Source organism: Phalacrocorax carbo, chromosome 1, assembly GCF_963921805.1.
Source record: "Phalacrocorax carbo chromosome 1, bPhaCar2.1, whole genome shotgun sequence".
Classification (NCBI taxonomy): domain Eukaryota; kingdom Metazoa; phylum Chordata; class Aves; order Suliformes; family Phalacrocoracidae; genus Phalacrocorax; species Phalacrocorax carbo.
The window spans coordinates 200,904,286-200,916,915 of NC_087513.1; the positions used below are offsets into that span (position 1 = coordinate 200,904,286).

The 12,630-nt window shown below is 40.8% G+C and overlaps 1 protein-coding gene across 1 annotated transcript in view; it reads left to right on the top strand.

Annotated features, from left to right (window-relative positions):
• The window catches only part of GUCY1A2 (guanylate cyclase 1 soluble subunit alpha 2), a 177,283-nt gene that overhangs the window by 146,087 nt on the left and 18,566 nt on the right, over nucleotides 1-12,630 (top strand). Inside the window, exon 7 of the mRNA XM_064441269.1 lies at nucleotides 2,301-2,455. Within this exon, the coding sequence (XP_064297339.1) occupies nucleotides 2,301-2,455 (155 nt within the window). The remainder of the gene's footprint in view (nucleotides 1-2,300; nucleotides 2,456-12,630) is intronic.

Here is a 12,630-nt window from a genome sequence, read left to right on the forward strand (position 1 = left end):
GAGCCTAAATTTTTGCTAATGAGAATTTGGAAATCCTTTGGAAGTCCTCTGTCACTGAAGCACTGAATGATGAAAAACTGTGGACATGTAAAAGGAAACACTTTAAGAGAAAAAGCAACTTCAGGTTTCACTGCATATGTTGCAAAAGTAAATTTTCTTTTTGTAGTACATTTTTGCTACTGGATTTTAATTCCACTCTAATGTACACTCTTATCTCCACTTCCCAACAGCAAAACAAAGCTACTGCTTTATTTTATAGTTTCAATATATCTCGCCTTCACATGTGATTTAATGTACCCTAGAAGAGGTCACAGCAAGTGGTTTATTTGTGATTCTTAAGTAAATGTGCAGAGTAGTAGTGGAACAAATAGGTAGCATTAGCACTGTTCTTAAAAGCGTGTACAAAGTAACTGATCCTTTTCCCATCTCACAAAAACAAGACATTGTAAATAAGTTCTTTATTATCAATTGAAAGCTTACAGCATACTTGCAGTTGTGTGAACAAGACTTTCTGCTCTAATCTTTTGCTGATGGCAGGTACTCACCTCACTAATACGCAGAAGGGCTGTTTGCTCACTTCTTGAGTGCAGAAGTACTTTTTTCACTGGAAATGAGCAATGGAGTTTAAATGTATGTTGTGGCGAAACCAGGAAATCTTCATGCCCCAAAATATGACCAAAATAATGTGGATGTGATGGGTTTGCACACATATTCACAGCCAAAGCACATTTGTGGGTACTTCCCAGCCCAATAGGATAGAGTATTTAACGGGTTTCAGTAGCTGGCTTCCAAACTGTAGTAAAGGTTTGAAAGATCAATTAAATTTTGAGTGCTATTTATTCACAGATTTTTTTAAAAGTGTCAATCTGTAATTAATAGCATTATTGTGAATATTGAAGTTTTTATGTTGCCTGTGGGAATGTTGTAAGTAATATCACATTGAATGCAGAACAACATGTAATTAGGTTACTGATGGGCTTAGTGTATAGCAGGGACAGCAGATATAATGCTATACCCATTGTCTGACATATAAGAGAGGAACAAAATTAAAAGGATGCTTAGCTGCATGACAAGTCTTGGACACATGGGAAAAGCTATAGTCAGTGAAATAATATGGGGTCTCATGTTGTAGAACTTCATGGATACCAAGGTTATAAAATGCTAGCATCTGTCTTAATATTAAAAAAAATGCTAACAATTATTTAATATTTGTACTTAAGCGAACATATATTGTGTTATTTAAAAAAGTAGGGATTGATAGACAAAAGCACAGTGCAATAACTGTGAATTAAGTAAGTGAAAGGACTATACGGAGTATAGTATTAGTTAAGTCACTCATTCAGACCCCATCAGACCCTCTGTTTTAGTAGCTGCTATTTATTCTCTTCATGTTATCGCATGTTTTGCAGCAATCCAGTTGCTATGAGTAAGAGTATCCTCACAAGATATAAAGATCTTCTTTTCATTTTGTTAATGTTATAAAGTTAACAAGAGAAAAAGACGTTACTATTTGTAAAAAATCATTCTCTTGGTAAAACATAAATAGAATAAATCTTCTCTGTTTGATTATTCACTCTGAAAGAAACTTGGATGGTGACTCCAAGCTTTACACATCAATGTAATCACCACATCTCAGACAGTTACAGGGGATGATTGTGAAAGCAGTCACATGGGTTTTTTAATTTGCTGGGGATTTATTCTTCCTTATTTTGGGGGTGAGGGAGGGGATACAATTATTTTTAAAATCATCGGTGCCTGCATCTTCAGCACCTTCACTGTTGCCATATCTCTCAGTCTGTCAAAGTGAGAAAAACCTTAGACCCTGAGGAGTTTGGAAGAAAAAAACTACAAAGATAAAAGTACAGTATTCATCCACTCCACTTTACTACTCTTTCTGCCAGTTTGAGAAAATTTAAGTCTTACTTTAAAGCTTGTGTAAGAAGTGGTGGCAAAAATAACCCTCTGTAATGTTTCTATTTGTGTAATTAAATAGCTGATATTGCAGTAACTCTTGGTAATCCCGTCCTATTCTGTTCATGATTCCTATTTTGACTGTCATAGTCTCCAGCAAATGTGCACAGAAGTTTTAGTAAAAAGATAACCATGTTTTTATTCATTTTTTAACTGCATCTGATTTAAGCTAGAGGAATGGCAGAGCATGTTTTCTTCCCTTGACTCTTTCTTCCTTGGTTTTTATTTCTTTGAAAGGGTTGCTGTGACTAGCTTGTAAATAAGTGGTAATGACCTTACTGTGGGCAACACAAGAGAGACAGGCTGACATGGATCTCTTGTTTTTCCAGATGAGGATAGGCATTCACTCAGGATCCGTGCTGGCCGGTGTTGTTGGTGTAAGAATGCCACGTTATTGTCTCTTTGGGAACAATGTCACCCTTGCAAGCAAGTTCGAGTCAGGAAGTCACCCACGACGCATCAATGTCAGTCCAACCACATACCAGTAAGTCCTCTTACCCTATTCATGCTGTTTTTATTTCAGCCTGTTTTGAGTTTGATCTTGTAATAGTCTCTGTCCTCAGCACATGAACTTCAACACAAAGTTGGAAAGAGGTGTTGCATGGGGCTGTCAGTCTTCCGTTTGCCATCAGAATGTGCAAAGAAGTCAGGCAGTGGAGGCAAGGAAGGAGAACAGGAGGGCCAACAATTCCTGCCTAAAATAATGTGAACAGAGGAAATGGGAGGTCTCCCATAGCTCCATAATTTTATGGGCTATTACAGCTTTAGCCTAAAGACACAGTTTATGGAAAGAAGCACGTTCCTGTTGGCTCAGAAGAAAGTCTTCAATTTTGCCAGCAACGCCAAGCTTTCAAAGAGTTTTCAAGCTTTCTTGAAGACAAAATTTCTTATGTAGCACTGTAAAGAGACACTTGATAGAAGCATTTTCTTAATGTAAGAAAAAAGATTGAAAATGGCAAAGCATTATCCTTAGCTCTTTGAAGAAATTATGCAAATAGAGAGAAGGCTTGATTAAATCTGGTTAGGAGGAACAGCTCCTAAACAAAAAAGGTGTTCCTTATTGTTCAAATTTGACAGCTTGACTATTAGAATTTCTGCTGCTTGGATTACTACTGATGTACTCACTTTTTTTTGGCAGGAGATCTCAATCTTACTCTTTTTCCAACATTCTGAATCTGAAGTAATTTTCTGAAGTATGGTTTTGCTCAGGTTTTGGGACTGTTTCTCTGTGGCAAATCTGTACACAATTGCTCAAACAATACATATTTTCTTTCTTTTTTCTTTTCTTATACCGAACTGTGAATCTCAATATTTATATTTTCCCCATACCTATCTATGTAAATTAAAGTTTTAAATGGAATTTCTTTGTCCAATAATTGAAGCGTCTGATATGCTAAAATATAAATCAGTCAGAAGTTAAAGTTTAAAAAGAATTTGAACTAGTGTATAAAATGACATTCATCTGAAGAGCCCGTTCACTCAAGGTCAGATTTAAAGCAAGTGTAGCTAATCAAACAAGAGGCAGGAAAACTGAATAGACTTTTGATCATAAAGTGAAGAGAAGGAGATTCATATAGTTGTCTGGTAACATGCAAGAGAAACAGAGACCCAACCTACTATCAGGTGTAGAAAAATCTGTTCATTTAAATAAAAAGAAATTCAATAAATAGGAAATTGCTGTTTGGAATTTGATGTCACTTGAAAATAAATTGTCTTTGGGACCTTCCAGGTACAATGTTCTAGTGGCTCTGGTTCCTGGTCTTCCACTGTGGGATAGGAGGAACCCTCTAAGACACTGAAAAGTGAACGCAAGATTGTTTACCAATAGTGTTCTGGTTTTGAAAACTTGCTGAGTAGAGGGCCTTTCATGTTAATTTTACACAAATGGAGGTAGGTGATTCTGGCAAAACGCAAACAAGATGCTGTGGCAGGGACCTGAAATTTTCTGGTACAGGAACAGTTCCTATAAAGGGCTGTTCTCCAACATGAGAAAGTCTTCCAGGTATTCTGAAAGTGCGGTCCATACTTTTTCAGAGGAGTGATCTTAGTACTTCACAAATGTGGTCAGGGGTGTGATTCCACTCAGGGCTATGGTGTTGCTCAGGTTTGTCTTCCTGAGAGCAGAACTTGGGAGCTAGACAGTTTCATATTCTTTTAAGAAAACTACAGCTGGAAATAGAAGTAGTGAGTATTTGTGGGGCCAGTGAGGCACAAAACTCTTTTCTTGGCATGCTGAAGCCAGAGTCACTTTTCAGTGTGCCAGTGCCAGTTCTGTTGGTTTTGGTTACGACAGTGGTATGCCACCTTTTCTGTGAGACAAGAGATTTGTGGTCATTGTTGAGGAACCTGCTCTAGTTGAAGATGTCCCTGCTCATTGCAGGGGGAGTAGACTAGATGACCTTTAAAGGTCCCTTCTAATCCAAACCATTCTATGATTCTATGATTGTATGCTTTCTTTTCATCACATTGCTCTTAAAAAGTCTGTTCTGAAAGCCAGTTTGAGGGCTTGTATATGAAATATGTATAAGAAATCCATGCTTTTATGCTACCCTTTGTCTGACTCCAGGTACATTATAGCACACAGAAGATGGTTTCTGTTTGTCTGTCTCACGTCTACTTGGCTGCCATTGGTCATATCATACTATAACAAGTCAATTGTGGGTAACCTGGGTTTGGAGAGTTTTCTTACAAAGATGTAGCTAGCATATGTGAGTCAGATTTTCTCACCCTGTATATCATCCAGGTTGTATCAAAAAGGGGGCTACAAATTTTTTCATTTCCCTTTAATCCTAGAAATGCAGTAGGAGTAGGACTATTTGTTTCAGGATGGCCACATTTTCATCCTATATGATCATCACGTCGGGACTTACCTTCCAGAAAGTTACAAATTTAGACTATTGCTTTCAAAAAGGGAAGATAGTAGAAAAGTGTCTGACGATGCAGTAATGCTATAAGCTAAAATTGCAAACCAAAACACAACAAAATACAGAATTATTGGTATTTGTTATCTGCATTATTGTACTATGTAAAAAATCTGTAGCTATGTGCTGAACAATACACTGCCCGATTCAAAGAACAAGTGCAAGTAGCAGGCTAGACATGTGGTTACTGGTAAAGGAAGTAGAAATTGAAGTAGAAATCAAAGTACAAACAAATAGTGATCTGATGCATCTGTATGTAACTTTTCTTAAAGATAACTTGCATTAATATATAATTTGCTGTGTACAAATAAAGTGATTCATTGCAAACTGGAATGTCATTATAGTTGACCTTATATTTCATCAAATGCTTCTATTTGATCATATTGTGCTACTGTGTACTCAGTTAACACTTTTATTATCTAAGAAGCAGTATTTTCCAAAGTAGGTAATTCTGCAGTCAGTATGAAAATAACAGTATTTTCAATTAATTAAAACTACTGGCATTTACCATTATGGGTTTGTGTCTACCATGCCCCCTGATGAAAATTCTGATACAAGTTTTGTGCTTACAAAGCATGCAGATACTGGAAACCTGTCTAATACTTATCAGCTTTCATTTTACAGTACAGATTATGCATTAGAAAACATCATCAACATTCAAAATGTAATCACACTTCAGAATGCCTATTATTGGTTTCAGATGCTTCCCTGCAAGCCCATAATCCTATATAAATCCATAAAGCCTATATAAGAATCAGAGTCTAAAATAAATACAAGATGTGGTGTTGCCTAGCAGCATCAGTGAACCTGGGGCAGCCTTGCTCCAGTTACACCTGCCTGGGCAGAGCTCTGCAGTGCAAAACAGCACTGTTTTCAAGGTGGCCTTTGAATCTGTTGGGAATAAGAGCTCACTTCTGTTCAAAATATCTTAGAATCATACAATGGTTTGGGTTGGAAGGGACCTTTAAAGATTGTCTGGTTCTATCCCCCCTGCCATGGGCAGGGACACCTTCCACTTGACCAGGTTGCTCAAAGCCCCATCCAACCTGGCCTTGAACACTTCCAGGGAGGGGGCATCCACAGCTTCTCTGGGCAATCTGTTCCAGTGCCTCACCACCCTCATAGTGAAGAATTTCTTCCTTATATCTGGTCTTAATATACCCTCTTTCAGTGTAAAGCCATTATCCCTTGTCCTATCACTACACACCCTTGTAAAAAGTCCCTCTCCAGCTTTTTCATAGGTTCTTCAGGTACTGGAAGGCTGCTGTAAGGTCTCCCCGGAGCCTTCTCTTCTCCAGGCTGAACAACCCCAACTCTCTCAGCCTTTCTTCACAGGAGAGGTGCTTCAGCCCTCTGATCATCTTTGTGGCCTTCCACCAGACTCGTTCAAACAGGTCCATGTCCTTCTTATGCTGGGAGCCTCAGAGCTGGATGCAGTACTCCAGGTGGAGTCTCATGAGAGCAGAGTAGAGGGGCAGAATCATCTCCCTCAACCTGCTGGTCATGCTTCTTTTAATGCAGCCCAGGATACAGCTGGCTTTCTGGCCTGCAAGCGTACATTGTAGGCTCATGTTGAGCTTCTAATCAACCAGCACCCCCAAGTCCTTCTCCTCAGGGCTGTTCTCAGTCCATTCTGTGTACAGCCTGTATCTGTGCTTGGGGTTGCCCCAGTCCATGTGCAGGACCTTCATGTAGCCTTGTCGAATTTCATGAGGTTCACACAGGTCCACCTCTCAGACCTGTCAAGGTCCCTCTGGATAGCATCCCTTCCCTCCAGTGTGTCGACCACACCACGCAGCTTGGTGTTGTTGGCAAACTTGATAAGGGTGCACCCAGTCCCACTGTCCACATTGCCAACAACGATGTTAAACAGTGCCGGACCCAGTACTGACGCCTGAGGTACGCCACTTGTCATTGGCCTCCACTTGGACATCAAGCTGTTGACCGCAACTTGTTTTGAGTGCAACCATCCAGCCAATTCCTTATCCAGAGAATGGTCCATCCATCAAATCTGTGTCTCTCCATTTCACAGACAAGGATGTTATATGGGAAAGTGTCAAATGCTTTGCACAAGTCCAGGTAAATGACATCAGTTGCTCTTCCCTTATCCACCAATGCTGTAGAAGGCCACCAGATTTGTCAGGCGTGATTTGCCCCTAGTGAAGCTATGTTGGCTGTCACCAATCACTGCTCCTTATTTTCCATGTGCCTTAGCATATTTTCCAGGAGGATCTGCTCCATGATCTTGCCGGGCAAGATCATCTTCTCTTGACTCAGGTAGGTTTTTTAACTGAAGGATTACAGAGCTTTATTTAATTTACTTTGAATCACTGAGCATTGTAAAATGAAAGCACTGGATCAGCACTGGTAAAACTTCCAGCAGAACATGTGGAAATGGTAGAGGGAGGAGAGGATCCCAGACTGGTCCATGTTTAAACACGTGGCCAGGAAGGAGTAGGAGAAGAATAACACATTCCCTGTTCCTTTAGTAAACTGGTAAATCCAGCTCAAGTTTTATTTAATTAATCTGAATTATCCTGAATTGAATAAAATTACCCTATTTTCCATAGGAAGGAAGCACAGTGAGATTTATGAGACTCTTCAGCACAACAGAGATTAAATATTTTTTAATTCTTTGTTTCAGCCTTGAATAATGATGTTTATCAGATATTAATATAATATATCGACATTCATCCTGTTTCCCTAATAGTATTACAATGTAATGCCTTGGGAACTCTAAGCAGTTATCAAAAGCAGGTGAATATAACTGTTGCTATTTGTCAAGTAACTGTATTTAAAAACTAAATAGCTTTTTCCTCTTCTTTCCACCTCTGGTCTTTTCCAGCATGTGTTTCCCTTATGGAGAAGGTGCTTCTGGCCTCAAGTGTTGGGTACAGATACTTTCCATTATCACATGCGGGGCAATACATCTGGGACCTGAGCTTAGGCAAAGATGAACAGCCTGTATCCCACACCCTTATCTGATTTAGGAAGGAGAGCAATCAAGCGTACCTTCTTATTGAGCTGGGTGAGGTTATTGCTGGTTCACCTGCTTAAATTGCCCCTCAGCCTTTAAAACTGATTAAAAACTGCAGAATTTGAATGGAGTTTTAACAGTTACCTCACAAAATGTTGTATGGAAAAAATTTTAGGTAATTAAGCAGGATGTACGTCACTCTTTATTGGGATTTTAAATTAAAACTATGCATTTCTATAAACTCCTTATAGATTTTTATTTTCATCAGATTCTTTTTCCTACAGGTTATATCTATATCCATATCCGTATCTATATCCATACCTATCTATATAATTTTTCTCCCTTCAATGGACAAACAAATGGATTTGCCATCCAGGAGTCTTTTCAGATGATTTTAAATTTTATTTTTGAGCATCCTTTAAAAAAAATGGTGGATTTTTTATGTTGGCCAATTCACCATGTGTGCTTTCCTGAGACATACTGGTGGACAGGCAATTTAGTTATGGACAGAAAAGGAACGCAGCTTATACATGGACACAAAAACTAGTGTTAGTCTAATTAAAGTAATACAGTCTAGTCAAAGTGCACTGGTTTATTCTTGTTTTTCTGTTCCCAGCATCATCTGCCTCCACGAGGCTCCACCCCCATAGTCACTGTGATTTGTGTTCCTGGGGCCTTTGCTGTCTGCCCGTGCTTGTGCTTCGTGACACTACATTTTTATTCAAGGTTCATAGGTAGTTCACTCTACACAGAATACCTGTGTGTTAGATCACTGTCAAATAGTTAACAGTATATGTTACACCATAGTTCTACACAGCTAAACTAAAGTTAAAACATATTTAGGCAATAGCCATCTGACTGCTAGACAGCTGCTAGAACTACAAAAAACTCAAGCCTGCATAAAGCCTGTATAAATGCAGTGTGCTGCTGCAGCTAAGAAGGCCAACAGGATGCTGGGTTGCATCACAAAGGGCATCACCAGCAGAGAGAAAGAAGTCATTATCCCACTCAACTCAGCGCTTGTCAGGCCACACCTGGAGCACTGTGTACAGTTCTGGTCCCCGCTCTACAAAAAGGATGTGGACAGGCTGGAAGGGGTCCAGAGAAGGGCCACCAAGATGATCCAAGGACTGGGAAGCTGCCATATGAGGGTAGGCTGGGAGAGCTGGGTTTGTTCAGCCTTGAGAAAAGGAGGCTCAGAGGGGATCTCATCACCATGTACCAGTACTTAAGGGGTAGCTAGAAAGAGGATGGAGACTCCCTTTTTACATGGAGTCGCATGGAGAGGACAAGGGGGAGCGGACACAAGTTACTCTTGGGGCGATTCCGATTGGACACGAGAGGGAAATTTTTCACACTGAGGACAGTCAACCATTGAAATAAATCTCCCCAGGGAAGTGGTTGACTTGGCCACGTTGGACACCTTCAAGAGTCGTCTGGACAGGGTGCTGGGCCACCTTGTTTAGACTCTGCTCTTCCTCGAAAGGTTGGACTAGATGATCCCTGAGGTCCCTTCCAACCTGTCATTCTGTGATGCTGTGAATCCAGACAAGTCCTGAGGCCAGCACTGTTAGATCTGTGCAAAACCTGGGGCCTTCTACTAGTGATGGTCCAGTCCTATTCACTGAGCCTAATTCTTTAATGTCCCAAACAGAGAGCAGAGACCCAATATTCCTTCTGCTTAGGTGGGTGGGAAATAAAAGTATTAAAGGTCAGTGATAGACACCATGCTGAGCTCCATGTGATATACAATATATTGCGTTAAAAAATCATGGCTGGTACTTTCATAATCTTATTACAAGTGATCTGTATGAAGGAAAACCACCAATATACGAATATCCACAGTTTAAAAAATAGTAAAGTACAAACTGAAATGAATTATATCCAGACATAGTCAGGTTTGTTTCAGTCTCCTGGTCTTCCTAGCATGTATGGAAACTGAGGGAAAAATTCAAAGCCACTAAAGCTTAGAACCAGGTGCACTGATTTTTGGCATTACAACACAAATTCATATCTTTATAGAGTGCATTTTATGAGCAGCGTACCAATATTTCTAAAGAGTGCCATAATAATTTATCATCTGAATTCATATGGAAACAAATGAGCTGGTGTGTGTTATCAAACCAGCTACCCAGGTGGTGAAGTGACCAACACTTGTTGCCGCAGAGGAAGGGCTCAGCAATCCGGCAGGAGACAGTCTTCTGACAACACATTTGGGAAGCCATTAATTAAATTTTCCTAATTGTACCAATTAATAGATGGATGTGAACAAGGTTAATTACAGTTTTTACAGTTCTTCTAAGAGTTAGAGCAGAAATAACCTTTTCTTTTGTTGATAGCTATCCCTGTGAAAGTTAACATTTAGGAAAGACTGGCCTGGCCACTTCGCTTTTCTTGGTGCATACTATGTTTAGGAAGGCAGTGCATACTGTCATTTATTGTAGTGCAGTGTATTTCTTTCAGAAATATTATTCAAATTTTGAACTATACAAACAGTTTTCCTAAAAGAAATTTACATTGAAGTTCAGTTCTGAGTGGGTGCTTTTTTTTAACTCTGATTCACCAACTTGCCAAATCTTATCTTAATACGACTTTTATTTAGGGTATGTGGAAATTAATTATGCAGGGGTTCAAATGTATATATATACAAAACCAAAGCTGAATAAATATTTGGCTGTTGTTATACCTTACTTGAATATTACATTCCTGTTACATAGTTTATTGAAGCAGCAAATACTATGATTAGTTTCATATCTAATTAGATATGAATATGTGTTTTAAGATTATTATATAATACATATTTTATATAAATATATATATATCAGTTTGTGGCATTTATCTCACAGTTCTGTGATGTAAAGTATATCCACTGTATATTTTGTGGCGGGCCTGAGGAAGACAGAGGGGATTGAACTGTGCAGGCAGATGGAGATGCTGTACTTTGTTCTGGGGAGGCTGATACTCCTGAACCACTCCTGCAGTCAGGGGACACCAAGTGGGAAACTTAGCAAGCAAGAGAAGGAGCTTGGCCAAGGAATCACCACCAGAATCGCTTGCTTGCTCCATACTATCTGTTGACTCTGGAACGATTTAGCCTGACTGCATGGCCTGAAGTTGGCTTTTAAGACAAACCTGGTGTAAAGGGCAAGAAAAAAGACAGGCCCCTGAGCAAAACATACTATGCAGTGTGCCAGACTCCTGCAGCTGAACAAACCTTCTGGTATTTGGTGGGATTTGCAAAGTTTGCTGGGATGTGCAACCTGTGCTAGCCATGCCCAGCAAGCACTAGTCACAGCTCTGGGGAGGAGGTTTCAAATGTTTCCAGACACTCTGTGGGCAATGTGGTGTTCCACAGGGTTCTGTGCTGCGCCCAGTCCTGTTCAATATATTCATCAACGACCTGAACAAAGGAATAGAGTGTAACCTCAGCAAGTTCGCTGACGATACCAAGCTGGGAGGAGTGGCTGATACACCAGAAGGCTGTGCTGCCATCCAGTGAGACCTGGACAGGCTGGAGAGCTGGGCCGAGGGGAACCTCCTGAAATTCACCAAGAGCAAGTGCAAGGTCGGGCACCTGGGGAGGAACAACCCCATGCACCAGTACAGGTTGGGGGTTGACCTACTGGAAAGCAATTCTGCTGAGAAGGACCTGGGAGTGCGGGTGGACAGCAGGCTGACCCTAAGCCAGCACTGTGCCCTTGCGGCCAAGAAGGCCAATGGTATCCTGGGGTGCATTAATAGGAATGTAGCCAGCAGATGGAGGGAGGTTATCCTCCTGCTCTACTCTGCCCTAGTGAGACCACATTTGGAGTACTGTGCCCAGTTTTGGGCCCCCAGTTTAAGAAGGATGGGGAACTGCTTGAGCAAGTCCAGTAGAGAGCTATGAAGATGATCGGGGGACAGGAGCATCTCCCCTCTGAGAAAAGGCTGAGAGACCCGGGTTTGTTCAGCCTGGAGAAGAGAAGACTGAAGAGGGATTTCATCAATACCTATAAATATCTAAAGGGTGGGTGTCAGGACGATGGGACTAGGCTCTTTTGAATAGAGCCCAATTGCAGGACAAGGGGCAATGGGCACAAGCTGGAACACAGGAAGTTCCACTTAAACATGAGAAAAAAAAGTCTTTCCTGTGAGGGTGCCAGAACAGTGGAACAGGCTGCCCAGGGAGGTTGTGGAGTCTCCTTCCCTGGAGACATTCGAAACCTGCCTGGATGTGTTCCTGTGCCCCCTGCTCTAGGTGTATGTGCTCAAGCAGGGGGGTTGGACAAGATGATCTCCAAAGGTGCCTTCCAACCCCTGTGATTCTGTGATTCTGTAATGTGTCCTCTGAAGCCCTCATGGTGGAAGTATTAGAGCATGCTGAAGCTAGGCCAGTGCTTCCTCAGCACTGCTCTTTCTCAAAGCAGTGAGAGCTGAGTTAGCACATGTGGTAATCATTTATTCCTTTAGCTCTGGAAATATAGTTTCTCAAGGAAGATCATCTTTTCTATTTCCAAAGGAGTTGCTACTCTGGGCTGCTAAGTGGCAGCTTCTCTCACCATCTTATTCCTCCCTTTGGGCAGATCCTTCACTTTGTGACTGTACCTTGTTTGGGAAGGAATGGAGCAGGTTAGCCCATTTTTCACAAAAAAGTCATAAAATACTTGCAGCCATCCTTCCTGCTGAGCCTGAGGGCAAGTAGAGGTACTTTTTTTGTGTTAGTATTAATTAATTTTCACAGCATCCAGTGATAAGTATAAAGGTCTGACATCTCTCAGAGAT